Here is a 27,420-nt window from a genome sequence, read left to right as displayed (position 1 = left end):
AACTTTTCATCAGTATATATATTTGTTCTATGTGTTGTCAATAACTACAATTAATTTAATTCAGTTCTTCTCCTGACATGTGAGTCCATGAAACTCTTATTGTGAAAAGGTCCGATACAGGTGAAACCTTCATGAAGTCACAAAGTCACAGACGATGAAGGCGGGGCTTCTGACGAGGCGTTCAGGACCCGTGTTCTGTTCACACACCTGAACCATGTGACATTCATTAGAACTTTAAAGTTGCATTCACTTCACAAACAAGAATAATCAGTGTTTTCATTAACGATGCTGCAGGTGATGATGTCACCTGCCAACAGGAAGTGACCTCATCCCGTTAAATAATCCGCCTGTCACACCAGAGTTTCACACCTGGGTATCAGAACTGGCCCGAGTTCACTGATTTGGGTGAAGTGACCCTTTAATTACAGTGACGTCATCATACAGGCACCAGCTCTCTCTCTCTGTATCTGCAGGTGTCTCTCTACCTGTACCTCTCTCTCTCTCTCTCTCTCTCTCTCTCTCTCTCTCTGTCTCTCTCTGTATCTGCAGGTGTCTCTCTACCTGTACCTCTCTCTCTCTCTCTCTGTCTCTCTCTGTCTCTCTCTCTCTGTCTCTCTCTGTCTCTCTCTCTCTCTCTCTCTCTCTGTATCTGCAGGTGTCTCTCTACCTGTACCTCTCTCTCTCTCTCTCTCTCTCTCTCTCTCTCTCTCTGTCTCTCTCTCTCTCTCTCTCTCTCTCTCTCTCTCTCTCTCTCTCTCTCTCTCTCTCTCTCTGTCTCTCTCTGTCTCTCTCTCTCTCTCTCTCTCTCTCTCTGTCTCTCTCTCTCTCTGTTCTTAGCTCTCTCGACCACATGCAGCCGCACTGTGGTGCAGCCATCTGCCAATCAGGAGCCTGCTGGGGAGAGAGACAGAGAGAGAGAGAGAGAGAGAGGGGGGGGGGGGGGGGGGGGGGGGCTCTGAGGGGGGAGCTCGCGCTACTCTCCGCTCTCGGGGCTCGTGCAGCATCAGAGATGTGAGCGGCGGGAAGCAGCTCTGCCTCGCGCCGCAGGAGGACCGCAGGATGGCGGGAGGACGGCGGGGTCTCGTGGCCCCTCAGAACACCTTCCTGGAGAACATCGTCCGCAGGTCCAACGGTAGGTTCTATCCGGACGGTCCGGTCCGGTCCGGTCCTGCCCAGACGGTCCGGTCCGGTCCAGTCCAGCTGGGGTTGTTCATGGCGGGTTTGTGTGAAATTGTCTCGTGGTTCTGTTCGGTGGTGTCATCATCACACTGCTCCACTGTGATAGGCTCGGTCGTGTCAGAGAACCTGCACGTGTCCAGTTCGCTCCTGTCACAGGAGGCTAATGTTAGTAAGCTAGTTACCTTCAGTACTCACAGCGAACGGTTCGGTTCTGTTCTGTCCTGGTCACACACAGATCACCGACTTTATCACTGAGGGTTCATTTGATTTAAAAGTCCAGAAACATTTAAATCGACCTGCTTTTAAATCAATATTTGAATTACTGTGAACTCCTCCGGCTCCCCTCAAGACTTTAACACCTCAGAACTTTGTCTGCTGGTTCATAGACCCGGTCTGAACTGGGTCAGAATCCTTCACGTGATGTTTGTCAGTCTGTTGTAGTTTGATCTAAAAGTTCAGTGAACTGCATCGTCTTATCAACACGGCTCCAGAACCAACATGGAGCCAACTGGGTCAGAAAAGGTTCTGAACAAGACAACACTGCAGCTCTATCAGAGGGGAGCTGGTTCTGGTTCAGTTCTGTGAGCTGCTGATATACAGAAGCAGCTCTGCAGTGTCAGGAGACGTCGTCTGTATAACGACGTGTTCAGTCTGAAGTTTCATTAGTTTGATGACAAACTGTTAAAGATGCAGTCGGTTAGTAAGACGACTGAAACTCAGGTGAGATTTATTTATCTGATGAATATCTTCACTGTTTGAAGCTGGAAAGGTGGCAGGGTCCGCCACATATAAACACAGTAAAACAGTGTAAACTGTGTTGAAGGTCAGTTTGTTTGTTTATTGTGTCTCAGGCAAGCGCAGAACATACTCGCTGCTGTGTAGCTGGCAGCAGTCGAGGCGATATGTTTCAATGCATCTTTTCTGCTGAACAGGTCAGACGAGAGGCAACGGAGTGGTCGGATAAAGACAGCTGGCCATTGGTTTGAGTCTGAGCGGTGTGTGGGGGCCTTTAAACTACAGACTGAACCTTTAATCTACAGACTGAACCTTTAAACTACAGACTGAACCTTTAATCTACAGACTGAACCTTTAATCTACAGACTGAACCTTTAAACTACAGACTGAACGTTTAATCTACAGACTGAACCTTTAATCTACAGACTGAACCTTTAAACTACAGACTGAACGTTTAATCTACAGACTGAACCTTTAATCTACAGACTGAACCTTTAAACTACAGTCTGAACCTTTAAACTACAGACTGAACGTTTAATCTACAGACTGAACCTTTAAACTACAGACTGAACCTTTAAACTACAGACTGAACGTTTAATCTACAGACTGAACCTTTAATCTACAGACTGAACGTTTAATCTACAGACTGAACCTTTAATCTACAGACTGAACCTTTAAACTACAGACTGAACCTTTACTCAGACGTGTCCAGCAGCATGGATGAAGTCAGGCTGCAGTTTAATTGAGTGTAACGATGAAGCTTCGCGGCTGAACAGTTAATTAACGTGTTGTTGCTCCGCCTCGTTTCACCCCAATTAGTTAAATGACAAAAGATGAAATCAAGCTTTAAACTAAAGAGCTGCCGGCGCTCCCGAGAGGCCGCAGCCTTCATTACACCACGACAGAGACGAGGATGTTTGTGCTGATGGTGGCGCTGGAGGGAAGGTCAGGGTTCTGATCCGTCCAGGTTCTGTTGATCCAGATAATCTCCACAGATGAACTCCACTCTGTGATGTGTGAAGCTACATTAACTGTGTAGCAGTAAGAAGCTAATGTTAGGCTACAAACAGACGACATCACGGTCACATGACTGAAACGTCTCCACCACTAAGAGTCTTACTGCACAATTACTATCCAGGTTTTCTATAAACTGATCAGTGTCCAAGTTGTAAAGTCAGAGTTAGAACAGTGTGGAACTAAAGTGGCCTGTAAAGACGGACTAGTGAGTAGATGAGTCTCCGTGTTGCTGTGAGGACGTTTAATGTCCCCAACAACCTCTGTAGTCTCATTCAGACACTTGTTAGCAACCGCTAACTGTTGTTAGCACATGAAGAGCTTCAGGATTAAACTGTGGGACATTAATGATGATTTTAAAGGTTCAGCCTGTAACAACACATTCTAAGGTTTAAGGTTTTAGGACTCGTTATTACACCGCTGTGTTCCATAATCCAGCACTTCAGGTGACAGACGGTGGTCTGCTCTGTCTTTACATCGTTAGATCACTGTGTGTTGCTTTTCTTCCGCACGTGTAAGTGTGTTCGTTCTAAAGAGAAAACACTGATGCTGGAGACTCAATCCTGGGCGTTCACATCAGTTTGTGGTGTTGTGTGTCTGATCTGTGTGACGTTAAAGGGACATATCGTGCAGTTAAAGTCCTCAGAGGGTTGTTGCTCCTCATCACATCGTCTCTGCCCGGGTTCAACTCAAGCTCATGCTGATACTCTGGAAACATTTCATTTACAGGTTTATAACACGTACCCGTCTGTCACCAGATGTTTGTCTTTGTCAGTAACTCAAACACACGTATCACAGAAATGTCTGCAGATCAGAAAACAAAATTTACCTCCTTAATCAAAACGGCAATAATTAGAAATAGTCAGTGGATTGATTATGATGAAAGATAAAGATTTTTTTATTGTCGTGCTTCAGATCGATGCTGATGATTTATGTGTTCATGTGAAGAATCTCTGGGTTGTAAATGTTGTGATTATCCTGATGGATATTAGAGTTAACGATGTGATTCTTGATCAGTGGGATGATCAGTTGTTTTCATCATTACCTGTGACGTGGATGTTTGTCTTCATGATGCTGTGATTGTGTTGTTGATGTTAAAAGAAGTGCAGACAGCTTACATAGTTCAAACAACACAATATTCACCCATCACCTAAAACACAGAACCGGATTATCGTAGGTGAGCGAGTCTCGACCCTGCTGAGCAGCGTCCTGCACACCTGTATGAACCGTCAGCAACCCGTCAGCACTTTCAGACCGACTGATCTTTGTGTTCTTATTCAGTCAAATTCAAGTAAAGAAAGTTGATCTGTAGGACCAAGTCTGATAACACACCACGCACAGGACCACAGGACGGGCAGGCAGCCAGATAATGATGCTGCGGAGCTGCTGCTCAGGTGTTACCAACACACACACACACACACACACACACACACAGCTTCCTGCGCTGCTGGTGGACTGTGATTGGCCGGTAGCTGTTGTATGGAAAACAACCACAGCGTGTGCGCTTCGTATTTAATAATGTCACCGTGGTGTTGTTATAACAGCTGCTTCGCTCCTGATCAGCTACACCTGCTGCAGGTGGGTGAATGTGAAGCTAATGTACAGCTAATGTAGTGAAACTGATCAATACATCAGCTGATCAGGTCGGTTGTTCACATGTTCCAGGGATTTATTTGCTTATCGTTCATTGAGGTTCAGCAAAACATTGCTTCTCATGTAACTTTCAAACACGTTTGGTAGTTAGAACGTCTCACTGCTGACTTTTCTTTTCACATGAACATCGGTCACCTGGATAGAATTCCTGAGATTGTTAACCCGTCTGTCCTCGTTTTCACTCCGTATAATACGTCACCTGACTGACAGCAGCTGCTGCTCAACAAGACACATATTGGTCGTAATAATCTGCATACACAGTCGATCTGCACACACATTTCTCTGACGAGGACGAGATTCGCCAACGACAGTTTCACAACAACACGTCTGGTTTCACCTGATAGTAAACTGCTGATATCAAAGATTTTATAGAAAGATTAACTAAATAATGATCTGTTAACTCGTGGCTGATGATTATCAGTCAGCTCTCATCACAGGCTCAGCCCCGTCATATTTAGAAGGTGGTTTATGCCCGACTAGCGATTGGTTTTATTGTTGATTATTTTCTGGATTAATCACTTGGTCTCTAAATTGTCAATCAGCGTTTGATCCTAATGACCATCCAGTCTTCAGTGTCCTGACTGTCTTTTCTTGAACAATGACTCAAGTCGATTACTAAAACAGTTGCAGATTAATGTTATATGTCAGAAACTGATAACTTCCCCTCTGGTTCTGTGCTCAGATACCAACTTTGTGCTGGGGAACGCTCAGATCGTGGACTGGCCCATCGTCTACAGCAACGACGGCTTCTGCAAACTGTCCGGGTACCATCGTGCCGAGGTCATGCAGAAGAGCAGCACCTGCAGGTACGACCACACACACACACACACACACACACACACTCACAGGTGTTGGCTTTACTGTGTTCTCTCCTGCAGCTTCATGTACGGAGAGCTGACGGACAAGGAGATGGCGGAGAAGGTTCGTCAGACCTTTGACAGCTACGAGATGAACTCCTTTGAGATTCTGATGTACAAGAAGAACCGTGAGTACTTGACAGCATTTGACAGCATGTCGTGTGCTGTGTGTGTGAAAGGTGTTTCGTCTGACCCGAATACCTAAAAACCCAGAAACTTGAGGACCTGAAGACCCGGAGAACCAGTTTAAGTCCTAAACTGGGACACAGCCTGCTGACAGTCTGAGGCCTTCGAGCTGCCGACCGTCTGCTCCGCTTCATGAATCAGCACTAATTCTTCTTCTGTGTGTGGTTGTTATTCCTGCAGAGGACGGACCAGCTGTCAGCTGTTTTTAGTTTAACACATGAAACAAGGCTGATCGGACCTACAGGGACGCGAGGACGCTTACAAACTGATATGTCTGCCTGGTGAATTCCTGCTAACATTTAGCCGTGCAGCTTATGTTAGCAAATCCATTAGTGGCTTCACCCTGCGTTCCAGTACAATCATAACATTTAGTCTTACGTATAATTCTGGTATATATGGTGATTCCCTTCCTGTTCGACCCGTCAGAGTTCTGAGTTGTTCTGGCAGATTATTCCTGTGAGGTCCGTCACGCTGACTTCCTGTCTGTGCTGCAGGGATGCCGGTTTGGTTTTTCGTGAAGATCGCTCCAATCAGGAACGAGCAGGACAAAGTTGTGTTGTTTCTCTGCACCTTCAGTGACATCACCGCCTTCAAGCAACCAATCGAGGATGACTCTTCAAAAGGTGGGTGGGATCAAACACTTCCTGATTGCAGCAGCATCATTATTATTATCTGTATGTAATCTTCTGTGTTTTGGATCTCTCAGGAGGATCCGGTCTTGGTCAGTCAGCTCTCATTTAGTCGTTTGCTGATATTTTTCCCGAGTGTTCAGTCTCCTGATGCCGTCTGTTGTTCTGTCCCGTTTGGCAGGTTGGGGTAAATTTGCCCGTCTGACCCGTGCGTTGACCAGCAGTCGAGGAGTTCTTCAGCAGCTCGCTCCAGCTGTCCACAAGGGAGAGAACGTCCACAAACACTCACGGCTGGCGGAGGTGAGATCACATCACATGAAACCACGACGTCCTGCGGTCAGAGCCTTGCCGTCTGCTCACAGCTCGATCTGGGTTCATGTGGTCCTGACTGCATCACCGTTGTTCAGGGGAGGTACAGATTTAAAATAACACAGTTAAGAGTCAATGCAACATAAAATACAGTTTAGTCATCAGGTTAACCCACTTCACTGTTAGTCTGCAGCCGCCTTCACACAGAGATTCAGTCACAGCACTGCGCCGGACAGACAGGAGGACAGACAGGAGGACTGACAGGAGGACTGACAGCAGGACAGACAGGAGGACAGACAGGAGGACAGACAGGAGGACTGACAGCAGGACAGACAGGAGGACAGACAGGAGGACTGACAGGAGGACTGACAGGAAGACAGACGAGGACTGACAGGTGGACTGACAGCAGGACAGACAGGAGGACAGACAGGAGGACTGACAGGAGGACTGACAGGAAGACAGACGAGGACTGACAGGTGGACTGACAGCAGGACAGACAGGAGGACAGACAGCAGGACAGACTGGAGGACAGACACTTCTTCTATAAGATGTTGAAGACACAACCTGCTGCCACATCACTGTCGTCTGGTTCTGTATCGTTGCTTTGTGGGTTGAAGTGTGGGACGTTTTTCTTTTCTTTGGTGAGCGAAGGATCTATTCGGCTGTCAGACTGGACTGGACGCCATCAGACCGTCACACTGCTGCCCCACGCTGCCGGTTCGCCCTCCCACACAGGCTCTGATGCTACCTCCTCTGGAGGATCAGATGGCGAGGACTAATATTGGTTCAAGATTAAAACAGGCCTAAACACAGAGAGGGAGTATTGATCACAATAAAGCTGTCACGTGTGTGTCCACCATGTTGACGTGAATGTGAAGTGACACATGTTTCTGTTTTTAACTCTTAAAGAACTCCTGGAGCTCAAAATACTGACTTAGTCAAGTTCACAGGAGAATGAAAATGTTCAGTTAACGTTAGTTGACTATGCTGTGGAGGACAGAGGAGAGCTCAGGGAGAAACAGGGACAACCTCCATTTTTAATAACGGTGGTTGACTCTGAGAGCAGTCCATCAGTAAACAACAGGAAGTCCTTCATCCATCATCGGACTGAACACTGGGCCTCATGGCAGGATAGAGGGGAAGCTGCTGATTCTGTTGGCTTTGTTTCAGGAGTTCACTCTGAAGAGACAGAACCAGAGGTCCAGTCCTGTCTTGTGTCATACTGTGTTAAACACCTCTACTGGTCTGAGAGAGTGCCATCATTTATCACAGAACAGGACCGGCCCACATTCAGCTGCTGGAGTCTCTTAGAAAGACCAGTGGAAGCTTTGTGAGGCCACCTGGAGGGAGTTTCTGCTGAGCTGATGGTCCTCGATATAAAAACCCTGGAAACGGGTCGTACCAAAGGCCGCCTCCTTCCATCCAAACTGACCAGTCTGAGCATGTTATGGATCTGGTGGATCCTTCTTCGGCTTGTTGTTCAAGTCTTCAGGTCCAGATAAGTGTGAACTAAGTGTTATCAGCTGTCCTCAAACATCAGCGTCCTGCTGGTGGACGACATGTCGCTGACAAGTTGTTTGTAATGAGCTGTGACTAATCTTTCCATTAAGTGCAGAGAGGTAATTAGTGTTGGTGTTAATAAATGAGTCCCGTCACTGTTCGTTCTCTGCTTCAGGACTTCATTTTATTGTCACGGTGGTTTTTGATACGCCAGCAAGTGGATCTACTGTTTATCTCCCTGAGACAAGCTGGTTACAGGAGCTGAGGGTTCAGATGATGGACTATCACTGAGACAAACAGACTCCATGTTTCTACTCAAAGACAGAAAGTGGTTCATGTAGAACATTTGCAGAATTTACGAGAAGGAACAAATAATGCAGAATGAGTCAGAGACAGAGTTTCACAGAGTTTATAAAGTGTCTCCTCATGAAACAACTCTTAAAATCACTTCATTTTCTAAGGGAGTCTGGTGATGTGATGTTACTGGCTCACAGACAGTTAACATGTCAGTTACATCACAGTGAAACAGCTGGAGATCAGAGTGACATCATTCTGACTGCTGTTGTGACTTCTTCCTCCTCCTCCTCCTCCTGTGGTGTGTCTCAGGTTCTGCAGCTGGGTTCAGAGATCTTGCCTCAGTACAAACAGGAAACCCCAAAGACGCCGCCACACATCATCCTGCACTACTGCCTCTTCAAGACCACGTGGGACTGGGTCATCCTCATCCTCACCTTCTACACGGCCATCATGGTGCCCTACAACGTCTCCTTCAAGACCAAGCAGAACAACGTCACCTGGCTGGTGGTCGACAGCATCGTGGACGTCATCTTCCTCGTCGACATCGTCCTCAACTTCCACACCACCTTCGTGGGCCCGGCTGGAGAGGTCATCTCCGACCCAAAACTCATCCGCATGAACTACGTGAAGACGTGGTTTGTCATCGACCTGCTGTCCTGCCTGCCTTATGATGTCATCAACGCCTTCGAGAACGTGGACGAGGTGAGTGGACTTTAATCTACTGAGGGGCTTCTTCTTCTTCTTCTTCTTCTTCTTCTTCTTCTTCTTCTTCTTCTTCTTCTTCTTTTAATTTACATAGATCCAAAGACCAGCTGTAATGTTACATTAAGTGGTTTTATTTCGTAGGCATATATTTGTGCTGTGTTGACTTTAATAGCAGTTCCAACATGAAACTTTAAAAGATGATTAACGATGTGAACTGGGAGGTCACAAGGTTACAGTGTCATGATCACCAGAAAACAAAGACAGTAGGAGTAATGAATCGCGTCCCGTTTGGGCTTCCGTAGAGCCGAGAAAAGTGAAAGTGAAAGGAGATGAAGTGTCAGAGTTCCCTTCAGCCCATCAGGGTGAAGTCAGGGTTTTCATCCTCCCTCCGTGGAGGCTGCTAATGGAGGAGCAGTGCATTGTGGGTGTTTCCCCAGTGAGGAAACTGTGATGTTGAGAGGCAGCTGAGTGACGCTTCATACATGTTTCATACACTCTGGTCCATCCGGACTTTAAGAGCACTGCAGGACGCTGCAGAGGACGACCGGCGACCTCAGTCAAGAACCAGTCACATTACATAATACGCCATTATGCTCACAACCGCGGCTTCTGATTGGTTGCTTTATGAACACGCAGGTCTGTGAGGAGACGCTGGAGGAGGAGGAGGTTTAACTGTTAACACGACGGCGTTTGTAAATCAGCTCAGCAAAATAATGAAGTTGATGAAATAATGTGAAGGAGAGACTGAAACCGGATGAGCTTCATGATGCAGCTGGTTAACTGTCAGAACCACAGGTGCTAGGTGACGACAGGTCCACCTGCTTCAAGGTGTGTTTTTAAAGAGCTCTGGTGTAAAGTAGAAGCTGTGTAGAGGCAGCAGCTTCAGGACTGTGGTGGTTAGAGGAGCAGTTCTTCTGGTGATGATGAGATCCAACCTGACACCAATAGGAAAGATAAACCAGTAGAAAACATCTCAGCAGGAGTGTTTTAAAACCAGGAGCTCAGGTTCAGTCTGATCCGGGATCAGCTCGAGCAACAGACTCTGCAGAACTCCGGTGGGTTTCTTTGACTGAAGAAGCGTTCGAGCAAGATCTTACTTCAACAGGCCCGTTTTCTGGACTCTGGACTTTTCCTCAAGCCCAGAAAAAGTGAGTTTTTTTTATCACATGTGGCTTTTTCATAGATGTATGCAGGAGAAGTCGCCCTCAGTGCTGCAGATCAGCTCTGATCCGAGTCACTGAACACAGAACATCTCTGGACTGATCAGGTGATTTACAGTTTCTCAGCCTGCAGCCACTTACAGACCAGTTAGAGCCCCATCGATCAATTAATCAGCCCAAACAGAGGATTCAATCAATCAATGCGGCAGGGAGAGCTCTGCTGTGGTCCTACAGAACCGTCCCGTGGACTCATCTTCATGTAAATTAAAGATGTTTCACTGATTTCACAGTTTCATCATGAAGCCAGAGTTCAGTTTGTAACGTATAAAGTTTCCTCAGTCTGAGCTCAGAGTCGTGTCACTGCAGCAATTTCAGTCAATAAAAACATTTACAAAATAAAAGCATCAATAAAGGTTTCCACTCTGCCCGGTAACAGCCTCCGATCTGACCGCAGATCTGTGACACTGACTGAAAACACTTCAAACATTGTGACTGCATCTATATTTTAATTCTGAGAACCAGAACTAGAGTCTCTGCTGAGTGCTGACCTCACACAATTCTTTGCTAACTTACGGCTGATGACTGTTGAATAAACAAATGATCCCTCGGTCCAGTTCACGTCACCGTCTCACTGTTTTCACACATTGTTTTTATTCCTGCTAGAACTTCTGTGATACCAAACAGAACGGTTTCTCTTCCTGTTCCTCGTCCTCTGCAGGGGATCAGCAGTCTCTTCAGCTCTCTCAAAGTGGTGCGTCTGCTGCGTTTGGGTCGGGTCGCCCGGAAGCTGGACCACTACATCGAGTACGGTGCTGCTGTGCTGGTTCTACTGGTGTGCGTGTTCGGCCTGGCGGCCCACTGGCTGGCCTGCATCTGGTACAGCATCGGGGACTACGAGGTGATCGACGAGGACACCAACAGCGTGCGGACGGACAGCTGGCTGTTCCTGCTGGGGGACACGGTGGGGACGCCCTACAGGTTCAACGCCTCAGGGACGGGCCGCTGGGAGGGCGGGCCCAGCAAGGACTCCGTCTACATCACCTCACTGTACTTCACCATGACCAGCCTGACCAGCATCGGCTTTGGAAACATCGCGCCAAACACAGACGGAGAGAAGATCTTTGCTGTGGCCATGATGATGATCGGATGTGAGTATTATCATGTCTGTTGTGGACTCTTGTGGACCGGGACCTTGGGTGGTGTCTTGATTCCTCAAATTCACAATTTAATTTGACTTTCGATTTAAAAAAATATACACAACACTGACGGCTCTGACAAATGCTTCCTTAAGCAGACAGGGACAGTTTACTTTAAAACAAGTTCAAATAATCTTCAGCGAGAATAAACAGCAAACAGCCTTCAGTGTTTCAACAATAAACAGCAGGGAGAGAAATTCAGTTTGTTACAAAGTTCAGTTCCTCAGATCTGTCCAGAGTGAACCCTCTTCACAGACAGTCAATAAAGGATCTCTGACGCTGTCTTCTGCAGCACCAGTCAGCTGATCGTCTTCATCACACAGGAGTGACGGCCATGCTTGTTTTACTCTGGTTGCACACGAGTAGACGGGTGGAGACAAAAAGAACTGGGAGAATCTCTGATCTAGACTCTGACTTGTGGCGGCTCAGAGGACGACTGACGACAGTTACTGTGCTGCTGATTCATGTTCCTGGTTTACAGCTAGTAGCTGCTAGCTGCTGCTAAATGTAGCCGCAGTAAGGTAGTTAAAGCGGGTCCGACCAGAATCAGACCTCCAGCTCCACGGTGGAAGGAAACCTGCATTCAGTGCTACTGACTTCTGTCGACTCCATCAGTATCTGCAGCGACCTGCCTGTTCTCACAGGAAACACGTGACCACGCTGACACAAACAGCCTGGCTGTGTCATGGGAGCTGTAATATAACAATATTGATTAGAACTTTAACCCTTTGCACACAAAACCAAACCGCCTTCGTCATCTCTCCTGTCCTGCTGGAGTCACTCTGACTCATTCTCTCCAGTTTAATCACCTGGAGGGTTTAAACATAAATAACACAGCAGTTGTTTTGAATCGACAAATTAAAAAAATGTGTGTTTCATGCCGGGTTGATGTAAATGTGTGTCCATCACGTCTTTAGAGAGACATTTGGTTTATTTGGTTGATTTGGTTTTGCAGTGATGAGGTACAAGATGGTTCATGCATGTTCAGTTCCGATGTTGTTGTAAACATGGTAACAGAAACGTGAGCGTGGTCGCAGCAGTCTGAGTCCAGAGAAACCTTTCAGTGTTTTGGGGTTTAGAAAGGTGTGTCTGCTGCGTCTGAGACAGACAGACGGATGAACAGACTGTTGTTTCCTCAGCGATGTGATGAGGCCTGACACCCTGAGGCCTGTAGTGGTGGACTCCCTCACTGAAATATTAACGGTGCTGTCAGATCGGCTGGACTCACGTCCTCCCTGCTGTCGGCTGCAGCCTTCACACATCCAGCTGCTCAGCAGGACGCCTGATTCAGCCTGAACGCTGGAGCTGACAGCTCTGATCCTGCAGCTCTGCACTCTAATATCTTAACACCACAGACACAAACATGTGTCGGAGCCGTGGAGCTTTAAATGAACCTGCAGCTGTCAGCAGCTGCACTCTGAATGAGAAGCCTCCCAAAGTCTCTCTGACAAACACAGAATAGACACAATTATTCTGTTCTCATTATCTGATTAACTTCTTCTACATCAGTGGTTCCCAGTAAGTGTTGGAGGGCCTCCCCAGGTCATCACGTCCTCCAGCTGCTACAACTTAGTTTGGACATTCATGGTCCTCAGAGGATGAGTCCTGGAGGTTCGGTCACTTCAGGGTCGCCATCAGACGGGAAAACATCCCAGAAACTTAGTCACATTTTCATTTGATGTTATATACACTGTACATCAGTATATGACAGTTTCTAGCAGTGAGGCCAGTTCGTGGAGGTTTTCCAGATCGTCTGCAGGTAAAAGCTTTTCCTCACTCGGATGTTGACAATTTGTCTCCTTCATCGGAAGCTGCAGTCGTCTCACGTCACATCAGGATCTAAAGTCTTCTCGTCTGGATCACAGTCACACTCTCAGCCTTCCAGAGAAACATCATCCGACCTGTTCAATCATCCGCTGACAGCAGAGGCTTCTGTTCTGTAAACCAAACCTGTGATTCTTTACTGACGACATTCAGCAGCAGTGAAATCAGTTCAGGAGGTCAGAGAGTGTCCAGTGGAAGTAAACCTGCAGCCCAGTTTAACTTCCTGTTTGTGAGAGTTGAGCTGTGCGGTGCAGGGATTCATCCTGCGCTCTGTTTGTCCCTCTGGGCTCCTGTAGCAGCACTGTCCTGACACTGTACTGAGGGTGCATTGCAGTCTGGGTAAAGTCTGGTTTCCTATTTAGATTCAGGAGGAACACTGAAGGAAGCTGAGAGTTGGATTAACCCCCCTCCTCTGCTCCTGTCAGCTTCCTGGCACACAAAAAGGCTGAAAGCCGCTGGAGGCTGATGGAAAGCGGTTGCTATGACAGCCAGCATCCCGGATCCAGTGTGAGAGTTTGGGTCATTAGCATAGCGAGTGTGAGCGTTGTAACGCTTACTGTGACATCAGGACCGGGTCTGAGAGGAAGGACAGAAATAGCTGGTCCATTTTCTTTCCAGAACATCCTCCGTCTCTGCTCTCAGAGGGCCCGGACCGAAGCTCTGCCATCACATCAGCAGAGGAATTATCTTTATCATCACTGAGAGTTTTTCTTCTGCAGTAAATCAAAGTTAAAATGTTTATTTCTTTAGTTTCCACTTAAAGTTTGACCTGCCAGCAGCCTGTTGACCCGCCGAGGTTTTCTGTCCGTTGTCCTGCCCACAGCAACATCTGTCATCTGCATCTGTAAGGTAACTAGTTACTAAGTGAAACGTAAAGTACCTGGATGTTGTACTTTATGTTCATTTCATCTCTGGTTGTTTGAACCTTTGACAGAAAGAGTTTAGTTTTTACTACAAATTAATAATCGGTCCAACACATCTTTTTTCGGTCTCCTAGATTTCTAATAATCGTATCAATCGACAGTTAACTTTACACTCGATGTCTTTACAGAAACGTGTCCTTACTGCACCTTTAAGGCAGGAACACACCGGCCCAAACGTTGGACACCTGAAACGTTTGGGAAGACTTGGACGAGTTCGGGAACAAATCTGTTCAGCTGTGTTGGAAGCTTTTGGAACCGTGTGGACGGTGTCCGGTCAGATTCAACTTGAAAGTCTGTCGGCGATCTGAGGATTGGACGCCATCGGTTACTCTGATTGGTTGTCTGCCAGCTGTTTGATGACCATTCTGATTAGCGGTGTGCTAGCAAATTAGCGGTGTGTGAGAGAGGCAGAAGTCACGATGATAAACAAACCAGTTAAACAGAGATGACGCAGAGTTACAAACTACACTTTGTCATTGCTTCTCATTTTTGGAGGATATTTCTCCATATTTCAAGTAATGCCAAGTACTGTATTCCACAAACGTCTCCTCAGGTCAAACGACTACTGAACCAACACTGTGTGCGCTTTGTTTTTCTCTGATAATCCATGGTCTGCACTCCGTTCCGTCATTTCATGTTTTCATGTTTTGGAGTATTGGCCTGAGACTAGCGCCACCCACTGTTAAAGACACTAATTGCATCTCGTGCAAGCGCAGAACGTACTCGCTGCTGTGTGGCCGGCAGCAGTCGAGGCGATATGCTTCAGTGCTTCTGCTGAACGGGTCAGACGAGAGGCAGCAGAGTGGTCGGATAAAGACCGCTGGTTGTTGGTTTGAGTCTGGGCGGTGTGTGGGGGTCTTCTCCTTCAGCTTCTTGTTTCTTGACTGAAACTAAACACAAAAGATGCAAAATGGTCAGAATCAGAAGCACAAATGGTGTTTTGAGTCCTGAGGGGGAAACTGGTCACGCTACAGTTTCTCCTTCTGTGACAGAAATGTCACGGTGATGAGAAATGAGAAGAAAAATATTAAACAGAAGACAGATAATAAGATAATAAAAATAAAAGGCCCCTCGTATTCAATCAAGCCACTTCCAGCCATCCAAACACACCTGTTTCACATCCAGATCCCTGAGTGATGTAAGAGACACTGAACAAAATGTGGAAAAAACGTCCTGTCCAACAAAGACAGCAAGAAAAACTTCCTGGATCCGTTTACAGAGTGTATTCAGAGCCGAGACTCACGAGGAAACAGAACCTCCCTGGTGGATATAAAATACGTTCATTAAACTATAAGACACTATGAATATTTATATTTTATATTTGAGCTGTTCAGGTGAGATTAACAGTTTTAGTGGTTTGTGTTTCCATTATTATTCGTTCATTTGCTCTTTGCTTGCTTCTACCTGTGATTTCAGATCACATTTCATGTTTCTGTCCTGCGAGGTAAAAATAACACAAACAGCTCGTGTGGAGCCTCTCAGTGGTCAACCTCCGGACCTGGCGCTGGTTCTGGACTTGGCGTTGCTGCTTCAGCGTTAGCTCGGGGGGCGCCGCTGCGTATGAAGGTCACAGTGATCCTGTGTTGTGACTCTGACACGTTCAGCCTGAGCTGCTGTGGATGTGTTCAGAGTGGATGACAGCAGGTTTTTATCTGCTGCTGTTGGTGGACGTGGGTCGGTATTGATCCGGTGACCCCGGTCCATCCTGCTGACGGGCCGCGAGGGAGAGGAGCTGAGTCAGGGACTGCAGCAGCTTGTATTGACGAGCTGAGACACGTCTGACCAATCAGCTGTCAGACTGAGACTCTGAGGAGGTCGAGTTTAGATATCATATGCAACAAAAAACATTTCAAAACAAGACACTAACTTACAAACACGATGGATTTACATCTGTCATGTCTCAGAGATAAAAAACAAAAGCTAATGGCTCTGCTTCCTGCCGACAGCGCTGCTGTACGCCACCATCTTCGGTAACGTCACCACCATCTTCCAGCAGATGTACGCCAACACCAACCGCTACCACGAGATGCTCAACAGCGTCCGAGACTTCCTGAAGCTCTACCAGGTCCCAAAAGGTCTGAGCGAGCGGGTGATGGACTACATCGTGTCCACCTGGTCCATGTCCAGAGGCATCGACACCGACAAGGTAACGTCTGTGTGATGGCTGGTTTACACAGCAGAGTTCAGGTGATCAGGTCGGACTCCAGGTCCGATGTGGTTCAGGTTAAAGGTCAGGACTCGGTTCTGTCAGGTTACAACCAGCAGGACGTAGTTATGATGCTGAGTCCACCAGAGAACCACCACAGAACCACCAGAGAACCACCACAGAACCACCAGAGAACCACCAACCCTTAAGACATCAGAACAACCACAGAGCCACTACTGCACTAATTATCAAAGAATATAGTCATAATTTATATCAAATTAAACAGCAGAAGCTACAACATGTTTACAACATGTGTTTATATGACCCAAACTCTGCTCAAATAAACAACTCAACATCAAACTTTGTGAATCAGCCTAAGCCTGGAAAACTGGCTTGGGTGCAGCTCATCGCTGTGACCTCACTGTGACCTCGCTGTGACCTCACTGTGACCTCGCTGTGACCTCACTGTGTGTCTGCAGGTGCTGCAGATTTGTCCAAAGGACATGCGAGCAGACATCTGCGTCCACCTCAACAGGAAAGTGTTTAAAGAACACCCGGCGTTCCGGCTGGCGAGCGACGGCTGCCTGCGAGCGCTCGCCATGGAGTTCCAGACGGTCCACAGCGCGCCGGGCGACCTCATCTTCCACGCAGGAGAGAGCGTGGACAGCCTGTGCTTCGTGGTGTCGGGGTCACTGGAGGTCATCCAGGACGACGAGGTGGTCGCCATTTTAGGTGAGGTGTGTGTGTGTGTGTCTGTGTCTGTGTCTGTGTGTGTCTATGCTAGTAAAAGTGTATTGATCCTACAGAATCAATATGAATCCATATTTTGAGATTTTCAACGACACCATCTCACATTAAAACCACAGAATACAAAATGAAACATCTGTCGGTGATCCTTCAAACACCAGCGCAGTGAGTCATAGAGTCAGCGTCCAATCAGCTCCGTCCAGATATCCTCTTAAATTCTGCAGAATCTGGTGGCTGTGGTGCCGGTCCGAGTCAGCGCTTCTCCAAAAACCTCCTCCAGTGTTTTTAAATGGAGAAAGTGAGATGTGTCTTTGCTGCAGCCAGCAGACACACACACACACACACACACACACACACACACACACACACACACACAGTGAGGATGAGGGAAGCTGTCGGCGTCATTGTACAGCTCAAACCTCTGAGCTCTGTTTGTTTTACACGTCCACATCTGACCTCAGACCTGCTGCGACCGAACAACGTGAAGCAAACCTCAGAGCAGCTGCGTGACGCTAACGTTAGCAGGACTGATCTCAGGGACACGCTGCATCAGAGCCGGATCATTAGCAGAGCAGCACGTTATAAGAATCAGAGCTGATGATCTTTCTGAGTGATGGGTTATAATCAGCAGCCGTCTGTGATGAACTGTTCCCCCATCAGCTGAGCCTCATTATGATATTTAACACATGAATATAATCCACCTCCTCAGCACCGGCTCCGGGCCGCTCGCTGGTCCAGCTGCTGCTCAGAGCTCCGTTTCATCAGGCGGTTTGTTATCAGCAGGCTGAATCAGCTTCAGTTCCTCTCTGGATAAATATTTAGACTCGTCGCCTCGACTTTCACTTCACGTTACAAACTATTTAAAGAGTTCTCTGCTTCACTTCCTGTTCTGAGAGCAGCTGCAGTCTGCATCACCGGTTAATGACGAGGGACAGAACCGACTGAACACATGAAACTAAACATCAGAACACTTGACTGAACACAGAGTCCACTGAGAGCAGCCTCAGGACATGCTAACATGCTAACATGCTAACTGACTTCTGGTATTAGGACTCACTCCTGCAGTTTTTCTGTGTCTGTGTCAGAAGACTTCTGTTGACTTTCATCACATCTGCTCACATTGAATCCTCTGGTTCAGTCTCGTGTGATGGTTTCTGTCTGTGTTCTGAAGAAACCTCTGTGTGTGTGTGTGTGTGTGTGTGTGTGTGTGTCTGCAGGTAAAGGTGACGTGTTCGGCGACGTGTTCTGGAAGGAGATGACGCTGGCGCAGTCCTGTGCTAACGTGCGAGCGCTGACCTACTGCGACCTCCACATCATCAAACGAGACGCGCTGCAGAAGGTTCTGGAGTTCTACTCCGCCTTCGCAAACCACTTTGCCAGAAACCTGCTGCTCACCTACAACCTGAGGAAGAGGGTGAGTCAGCACGCCATGGGCCCACCGGACCCAGACAGATTTAAAGCTGCTTTCACCGCGTCCGTCATCGTCCTGCGTGTGCTGCAGGATTCAGCTTCACAGAGAAACGACTAAAATCAGCCCAACGAGACGACGACATGTAGAGAGTGTCGCTGTGTCTGAGTCACGTCGTCGGGTTTTCAGTCCGGACGTCAGCTGCTTTGTTCTCAGCTCGTCCTGCCGCACACAGCAGGTGTGACGAGCGCTCAGCCAGCAGTGAGGAGGTGGACGATGACAGGCGGCTTTGTTCACACCTCGACTGCTGCTGCAGCACAAACACTCTGACTTCAGCTGGTCGAGGCTGAACACACGAGACCATCACAGCTACAACACCCTGCGTCTGAGTGACCAGCTGTGATGTCACTTCCTGCTCTGTATGAAACAGACTCCATGTTTCTACTCAAAGACAGAAAGATGTTCATGTAGAACATTTGCTGAATGAACAAGAAGGTCCAAATAATGCAGAATGAGTCAGAGACAGAGTTTCACAGAGTTTATAAAGTGTCTCCAACTCAACGAATCATTTCATTCTGTGAAATGATTCGTTGTTAAAAAAAGAAAACAGTAGCAGCACTGCTAGCTTAAAGCTAATGCTGAGGTCAGAAACAGCGTGAGGTCAAGGTGAATTAAATCTCTTCTCCTCCTCCATCAGCAGCAGGAGTTAACAGCGTCTCTTTAAGAAGACCTTGTATTGATCACAACAGCAACGATCAATGTTCTGATTTACAGATTTCATCAGTGATGTGTTCACTGTTGCAGCAGATATTCAGACCTCCTGATCATGTCAGAGGAGCGTAATTCACTTCCTGTTTCCACTGGGGACAACGGCCCTGTGTTCTGCCCAGCAGTTCTGCCCGGTACCTTTGGTCCACAGAACCAGGAGAGACCGGAGGTGCTGAGAGCAGCTCACAGAGGATCTGAGACCAGCTTTTAAAACCACACAGAGTATTTACAGTGAAACCACCTGGGCTGGATCTGAAGTCAGCACATCTGCTCGACCCACAGGAAGTGAAGTCACTGAACCACAGAACCGGTTCTGTATATCGGTGCCCGTCTGAACAGAGTTCACCTGCTGAAGAATGTAAGAAAGTGAACTGTTCCTTTACGGAGTGTCTGCTCTAACTTAAACCGTCCGACACATCAGGAAGCTGGTTCGTTCGTTCATTTCTTCACCAGGTGAAAGTTCTACTGTAAAGATGAAAACAGACCAGCAGCGTGTGGATGAAGGCGGAGTGTAAGACGTGACATCAGCTGCTCCGTCTCTCTCGCTGCTGTGAATCGATGTGAAAGCCATCGTGTCCTGTTCTGCTTGGCTGTGCAATAATGAGGCTGGAGAAGAGAAACGACCTGCCGGCAGCTCTCACCTCTAAACCCTCGGAGCTGCATCGCCACACCGACCTCGTGTTCAGCCTCAAGACTTCTTCCTCTCATGAATACCAATAAACACCTGAGCTGATGGATTCTGTGATCAGCGGCTGTGATGGGTGGCGGTCCTGAGCGAACGGACCTCCAGCTGTCTGAAAGCTTTTAATGTGAGGCAGCGACAACAGATTCAGAGCATGTTACAGTCCCTGCTCACACGAGTTAAATAGAGAAAGATAAAACGACAACAGGGAGTCAGAATAATACTTTGTACATTTGAAAGCTTTATCAACAGGGTCAAAGAGTCTCCTGAGGCACAAACAGGAACGAGGAAGTGAAACTAAACTCTGACTCTCTTTACTTTCTGTGCAGCTGCTGTGGTTGAGTTGGTGCGTAGTTGAATCATTTAGTTATTTGTCTGTTCCAGGTGTGTTATTAATATTTCAGACAGTGTAGCTGTGTGCCACTGTGGACTGTGTAGATGTCGATGTTGTAGAAACAATTTACAACGAGGTGCTGGACAGAAACAAGAGTCAGCAGGCACGATAATGTTCCTGATAATGAAAGTTTATTCAGACACGTCACAGGTAACAAACCGTCACAGGATCATTATCGAGTGTCTCTGCATTTAACTTCCCCTCAGAAAACTCTGCACACGATGTCTTGAGTCAAACCGAGCTGGTCAGAGTGTGACGTCCCGCGGCTGTGGCCGACCCGTAACAATCACCGACTCCCCGACACATCGATACTCAGCTCGCATCTGTGCAGGAAACCTGAGAGAATGAGGTTTTTAAAGTCTGTTCAGCTCTCTGGACGTCTGCAGCTTCTGACTGAAACTCTTTAGTCTCAAACATCTGCTGCGTGTGGGCTTTTATTTTGAAGGAGTTACAGGAAATTCACTGTGCTTGTAGCCACTTTGTTAACGGTGATTCTTCAGTGCACACGTTGTGGACTCGTGAGTCATTAGTTTAAGACACAGCTTGAAGCAGGTAGCTCAGTGCTGTGGAAGTGTAAACCTCTGCACTGTGAGTCACACTGCAGCTTTAAGGTTCATCAGAAGAAACACAGTTGAACATCAGCAGTTCGCTCACGTTCTGTGTTCTTCTGTTCTCATCACCTCTGTGAGCTCTCTGATAGAACCGCCCAGCTGCAACCCGCTCCGTCCATACGATCCAATTTCAGCAGGTCAGGAGCTCAGTGATTGGCTCGGGGTTCAGCATACTGATGACATCGCTGAGGGGGGGGAAGCCTCGCTGTCTCTGCAGAATACAGACGCACTCAGGAGGTCACATGGCGCCGGATGCTCCCACGACACCGTTAATACGTTGATTTACAGCCAGGTCAGCTGTAACGTGACCGTCACTGCCTGCAGCGGAAGCAGCCCAGAGGGAGGACACTAGAACACCTGGACCACCGACACACCTGGACCACCGACGCACCTGGACCACCGACACACCTGGACCACTGACGCACCTGGACCACTGACGCACCTGGACCACCGACGCACCTGGACCACCGACACACCTGGACCACTGACGCACCTGGACCACCGACACACCTGGACCACCGACGCACCTGGACCACCGACACACCTGGACCACTGACGCACCTGGACCACCGACACACCTGGACCACTGACACACCTGGACCACCGACACACCTGGACCACCGACACACCTGGATTTAGCTCAGTTCTTTAATCTCCTTCTGTCTTTGACGTCTTGATCAAACTGCCTCCTCTTGGTTCTGCTCTTTACGCCCGTCAGCTCCTGGAGTTCTGCTCGGCGCTGAGAAGGCTCCTTAATAATGAACAACTCTCTCTGAGATGCTGAGTCATCACAACATCAGATGCGAGGACTCTGTTAATCATGCAGTTTTAATTGATTGCCTGGAGCTCGGGGTGGTTCTGGTTCAGATCTGTCTGATCAACATGAACATTTCCCCCAGCATGCATCACTGGCCTGTTGGGCTCCATTAAGGTTTCTTACTGGTGCAAATCCCACAACATCAACCGTGTGTTTCTACATATTATGATAAACGACTCTGCGACCGCAGTCCGACCGGCAGCTTCCTGTAATCTGTTGATACAGGGACCGGTTCATGAATGTTTTACAGACCAGTTGGGCTTTTCTTTACACGTGTGCTGTCTCGGTTTAACTGGGTTTGATTCTGTTACAACAAGACGACTTTAAGGTGCGTCTTAAATCGATGATGTGCTCGTCTCACCTGGAGGTCGAAGAGGCGTCTCTTCCTCCCCTCGGTACCATCGAAGGAAAGCCACTGACAGTGATGTTTTAAGCAATCCTTCAGAGTAAAAGCTTTTATTGTGTGTGATTATGTTACATGCAGGATTGATCGCAGGATTATTAATTTTTATTGCCATTGCTCATGTTTTCACAACTCAGCGTGACAAGAAATCCTAGCTTGAATCCTCGCCAGTCCACCAGATCCCAATACAATCGAATGTCTGTGGGACAAGCTGGAACAAGACAGAACCGTGGTGGCCCCACCATGCATCTGACTGGCTCTGACCCATTAAGGCGTTGACGCAGGACCTCTGAGGGCGCTGATCCTGCTCTTTTATGTGGGTCCTCTTGAGCCACGTTCCACAGATGCTCGATCAGGTTGGGATCACAGGAATGTTCCTCAGGTTTTTCCTGAGCAGTGTGTCCAGCTCATTGGCCTGCTGCCGGACCACTGCCGAGTTCTGTTGCCATGAGGGGGAGTAGTGTTCCTGCATCAGTGGTCGGGTGGGTGGTGTCAAGATCAAAATTGATCTGAGGTCCATTTTATAAATGAGGCTACAGGTCAGTTTTTAATAGATATCTCAGTTTTGGGTTTGTCTGGATCTCTTGTATTCACATCCCTCCACAGTCAAACTGATCACAGAAGTCCAGCACACAATATGTCACCAGAGTCTTTGATTCTTTGGAGTAATTGTTGCTGAGAAAAACAAAACAAAATGAAGATATTTCTTTTACAATACAGTTTCTCTGGTTTCCTGTCTTTTTACAGATCGTCTTCCGGAAAATCAGTGATGTGAAACGCGAGGAGGAGGAGATGTTGAAGAGGAAGAACGAGGCTCCTCTGAACCTCCCTCCGGACCATCCGGTGCGCCGACTCTTCCAACGTTTCCGGCAGCAGAGGGAGGCCCGACTCGCCAACGAGCAGGCGAATCAGGGTGCCAGTGACGTGGAGAAAGGAGCCATTTCCCTGGAGCCGCCTAAAGGTCCGGCGGTCTTGGCCTCCACTAGTATAGTCATGGTGACTGAGAGCATAGCTACACCCACCACCTCCTCAACATCCACCGCATCCTCCTCATCCAGGACCTCCAGCCGAGTCATGCTCCACGCTCCCGCTACTCAAAACGGAAATCTGGTTGGCTGTAAATCCGCGGAGCCGCCCAAAGCTAAAGGCTGGGGACGCTTCAAGGAGTCAGTGGTGAAGGCCGACTCGTGGAGCAGCGTCTCGAAGGCTGAGTCCATGGAGACGCTACCCGATAGAACTAAGTCTCATGATGAGATGTCCCTCAAGAAAACCGACTCCTGTGACAGCGGCATCACAAAGAGCGACCTACGGTTGGACAATGTCGGCGGCGCCAGAACACCGCAGGAGCAAAGCCCGGTCCAGTCTGACGAGAAGAGGGTCTTCTGTCCGATACCCGAGCAGAGCATTCAGGCCTCTTTCATGGAGCTGAAACAAGAACTACGTGGAGACATCAGATCTCTGAACAGTCGCATGGCAGCGTTGGAGGCTCAGCTGGCTGAGATGCTGCGACTTCTCAAATCCAGGAAGTCGTCGGGCTCCTTCTTCGAGATCTCACGACCTCCTTCCCCTGACTCCGATAAGGACTCCTACTCCTAAACTGGACATGGAGTCTGAACTCAAACTATTCAGTTCCAGATATCAGAGAGGAGCTTCTGACTGCGCTGTGAAGCCTCCCGATGGTCCGTGATGGAAAAAGCACTTCGTGACGTCTGTAGCATCAGAGACTTTAGAAAGAACCGCGGCGGTCTCGATGACACCTTTGGTTCTCAGGAGGGTTTCAAGACTTTAGACCTTCGCATGATATCGGCAATAACAACAGGCGGCAATACGCTTGTTTTAAATACTGTCTGTGGCACTGTGATGAAGAAGATTATGCTGTAAGGGTGAACTTGGTGGGTTTGACCCGGTCCCATGAGGTCTGGTCCACAACGTCTGTCTGGCTGTATAGAACCACCAGATACTGAAGGGTCCGCTCTCGGTGGCCCAATCGAAAGAAGGTTTACACACTTCAGCAGGAAGCTGGAATCAAAAGAGATGCATGTCTTTGATTCAGGTGGAGGATGGAAGTTACTCCTACAACTGACAAAAAGACGATGTGTCCGTGATGTCACCAGATCCACATACTGTGTGTTATCTATTTTTTTTCTGGTGCCACTGCATGACATCATATTAACAATGCTCTGTGATTGGCTGGTTAGTGTGTCAGTCTGAGCAGGAGGCTGAAGATCTCGTGGACCAGACTCTCAGCGGACTGGTTGTAGCCAGCCGACCAGATTAAGTGACTTTAGCGCCATTTTCTTTTGAGAATCTGGCGTTTTGTTCGAGTGAAGGCGACAGAATGTCTCCTGCTGACTGAACACCGTGTGTCCAGACTGCAGTCGGTAGCGTTTTTATATGCAGAGTGAATGAAAACGAGACACTGAATGTGTCCGCTGTTGATCACAGGCTGGTTAGTCTGGAGTTTTAGCTTTTATGAAATAACGCTGCATGCATGTTTCCACGCTGGTGAGTTTTCAGCTTTGAATGGAGCCAGTGGACACGACAGTAATCTGATTACTAGTCTGATTACTAGATTATATTCAAATTCAAGAGCAATATGTTTATGTGTCAACTTGTTGTTGACGCTTCATTTGAAATCATGCATTTCATCAAATCTTGTCACGTAACAGACGACAGCTGCAGTAGAGCGTATACCTCTGCCAGTGAATAACAGTCCGCTTCAATTCAATCAAGCCTCAATCCAACTATTTTATTTTTTGGATCTGCATCAAATTGTTCTCATTCATAGATACACCTGATCCACACATCTCATAATGTCAAAGAAAGAGAGAAAACCTTTTTGTGTAATCCTGCCGACAAACCAACAAAACATCAGACGTGAAAGCTCGACCTCTGAGTCTCCAGCAGGAGCTCCAGCGTCAGACTGTGTAACTACGTCGTCTCGTGATGAGCTGAGGCACAAAAACACTTTTTCCCATAAACCAACGTTTTGAAAGAACCTCCAAGACAACTGGAGCCAATCAATCCGATAACATTTAGAAAGTCTAGAAGAGCTGATTCAATTAGTTTATCCTCAGTAAAGTTAGCCATGCGCTAAACAGGAAGTTAGCTAGCTCAGTCGGTGGAAGTAGCTCCGCCTCCAGCGCTGTGTCCAGATTTTAATGTCTTGTCCTTGAATGATACTAACGCGAGCTAACGTCAAGGAAGTGCAGAAGTTTTTGGCAGCAGCCCTGTTTGGGAATCAGACCGTGAATCTGCTCATCTACAGAGAGACGAGCATCATTTCTGAATCTGTGCAGCGTTCGTCTGATTCTTCCAAAACACTTTGAGACGAATGCAAAAACAAGGCAATAACAAACCTCAGTGCTGAGCTCCTCCCCGCTGCTCCTCAACAGTTTTTGTGGGACTTCCTGCGGTTTACAGCTCCACTTCGGTCACAGCACCTCCTGGTGGTCGCAGCCGGTCTCTGAAGAAGCCCGGTCACCACAGTGAGTGTGATAGGCTGAGACACCTGTCAATCAAGGTGAAAACACCCCCCGAACATACAGACCTCAAAGACCTGCAGCAGTTCTGACTCTCCTTACTTGATTCTGCAGAACCTGAAGTTTCAGTCTGATGCATTTAAAGTCCCAGTTCTTCATTTTCTATCTGAGAACGGATGAATTTAGCAGATTTGTTGTTTATCTTCTCTCTCACTGTGAAGTCAGACTGAAATCTGTGAAGTTTAGTTTTTGTTTTTGTTTAAAAAGATGACCTTGGATTCCACGTGAATATTTGCCTCAATCTGACTTTTCCTCAGCGAGTTATTAGGATATTATCTGTTCTGGACACAAACAGGAGGCTAGCCAATGAGCTAACAGTAGCTACTGTTGTGAAGAACTTAAATATGTGTAATCGGGTTTTTGGGAAAGTACCGTTCTAAATGCAATATATTAATATTTACCTTCATTTTAAATTCATATGTGTTGTTACAATATAATGTCGGCTATAACGACACGATGAGCGTTTTTATTGGAGTCCACAGAAGAAGCAGCGCCTGGTGCGATTCAGTAATGTAAATTAAAGTCTTCATTGCTGAGACTGAACACAGAACTTATCGGCCCGGCTGTATTAAACACACAGAACCTGTATCTCTAAAGAAGTAACAATAACTTTTTAACATGTTCTGATGAATATATATATCCTGTGGTAAGAAAATCATTTTAGATATCGTTAAACGTTTGTAAAGAAACAGTTTTATTAATCACATGTGCTCGTGTGAGAAACCTCCAGCATTTAGAAACACAATACCCGTCAGAATATCCTGGACAGGACAGAGGTCCGATGAGACCCGGCCCAGACACGACACCATGACAAGAGTCCCTGAAGTGTAAAGTATCATCTCCGCTTCAGTCTGGTCCAGTTTATTGACGTTGCAGAACTCCAGCGTTTTTCTTTCACTCTGAAGAAATATATGTGTTGGAGCAGGATCCAGGTTCTTCTGGCCTCTTGTGACCCAACAGTACCGTCATAAACAGAGTCCAGCTAGCAGCAGTTAGCAACTCTGGCGATAGCTGCCCCACTATCTGCTGGGAGTTCATCAGGGGCCAATTCTTATGTACTGCACCTTTAAAGAGTTGCAGCTTTGAGCATCACACTGAAACTGAACTCATTTTAAGATCCGGTCGGATCCGTTCACAGCTGAAAACGAGCAGCTCCGAGCAGAGAGACGATGATCTGAGATGTTTGTCTTGACTTTGGTGTCTCGTGTGTCCTGTGATTGTAATATAGCATCATAATATGCAACTGTTGCCGTGTGTGCTGTGTGTACTGAGAGTCGGGTCGTCCGGTCCGGTTCTGATGCACTTTGGTCGTTTCTGCATGACGCTGGTGTCTGAACCTCGCTACTTAAATATGTGGGAGGACTTTAGGTTTCCTTCTCTCTGAACTTTACTTCGGTCACATGTACGTAACGACCGTCTGTGCATGAAGAGCACCTCCATGTTGAAACGTCTCTACGATATCACGTCTGCACTCTGGAGGACGAGCTTGAGAAACCCAACCACAGATATAAATTCTTATTTCTGTTCTTCACATATTGTCAGGAATGAAAACTGTATCAGCACAAAGAGTATTTATCACATGGCAACAATAAATGATTTTATACTTTGTACTTTTCTGTGTCCTCGTTCCTCTTAAAGTTTCACACTGATGGTCTTGGACTCACATCTGAACACCAGAACGGGTCGACGGGTCCCATCTGATCCACCAGCAGGTGTCTAACCTCCTCCTGGACCT

At 47.4% G+C, this 27,420-nt stretch overlaps 2 protein-coding genes across 6 annotated transcripts in view; both read left to right on the top strand.

Annotated features, from left to right (window-relative positions):
- Nucleotides 1-27,420, top strand: part of LOC119023366 (NACHT, LRR and PYD domains-containing protein 12-like) — a 286,857-nt gene that overhangs the window by 84,047 nt on the left and 175,390 nt on the right. The window lies entirely within an intron of this gene.
- On the top strand, nucleotides 978-27,295 carry kcnh1b (potassium voltage-gated channel, subfamily H (eag-related), member 1b). Its single transcript, XM_037105679.1, has 11 exons — nucleotides 978-1,132; nucleotides 5,264-5,387; nucleotides 5,460-5,566; nucleotides 6,119-6,247; nucleotides 6,435-6,553; nucleotides 8,669-9,061; nucleotides 10,943-11,372; nucleotides 16,114-16,313; nucleotides 16,793-17,045; nucleotides 18,278-18,474; nucleotides 22,891-27,295. The coding sequence occupies exons 1-11, from the start codon at nucleotides 1,060-1,062 to the stop codon at nucleotides 23,737-23,739; spliced, it is 2,874 nt and encodes a 957-aa protein (XP_036961574.1). The 5' UTR covers nucleotides 978-1,059; the 3' UTR covers nucleotides 23,740-27,295.

This window comes from Acanthopagrus latus, chromosome 1 (genome assembly GCF_904848185.1).
Source record: "Acanthopagrus latus isolate v.2019 chromosome 1, fAcaLat1.1, whole genome shotgun sequence".
NCBI lineage: Eukaryota > Metazoa > Chordata > Actinopteri > Spariformes > Sparidae > Acanthopagrus > Acanthopagrus latus.
Note: the sequence above shows the minus strand (reverse complement) of the source record. Positions and strands in the feature narration are given on the sequence as shown.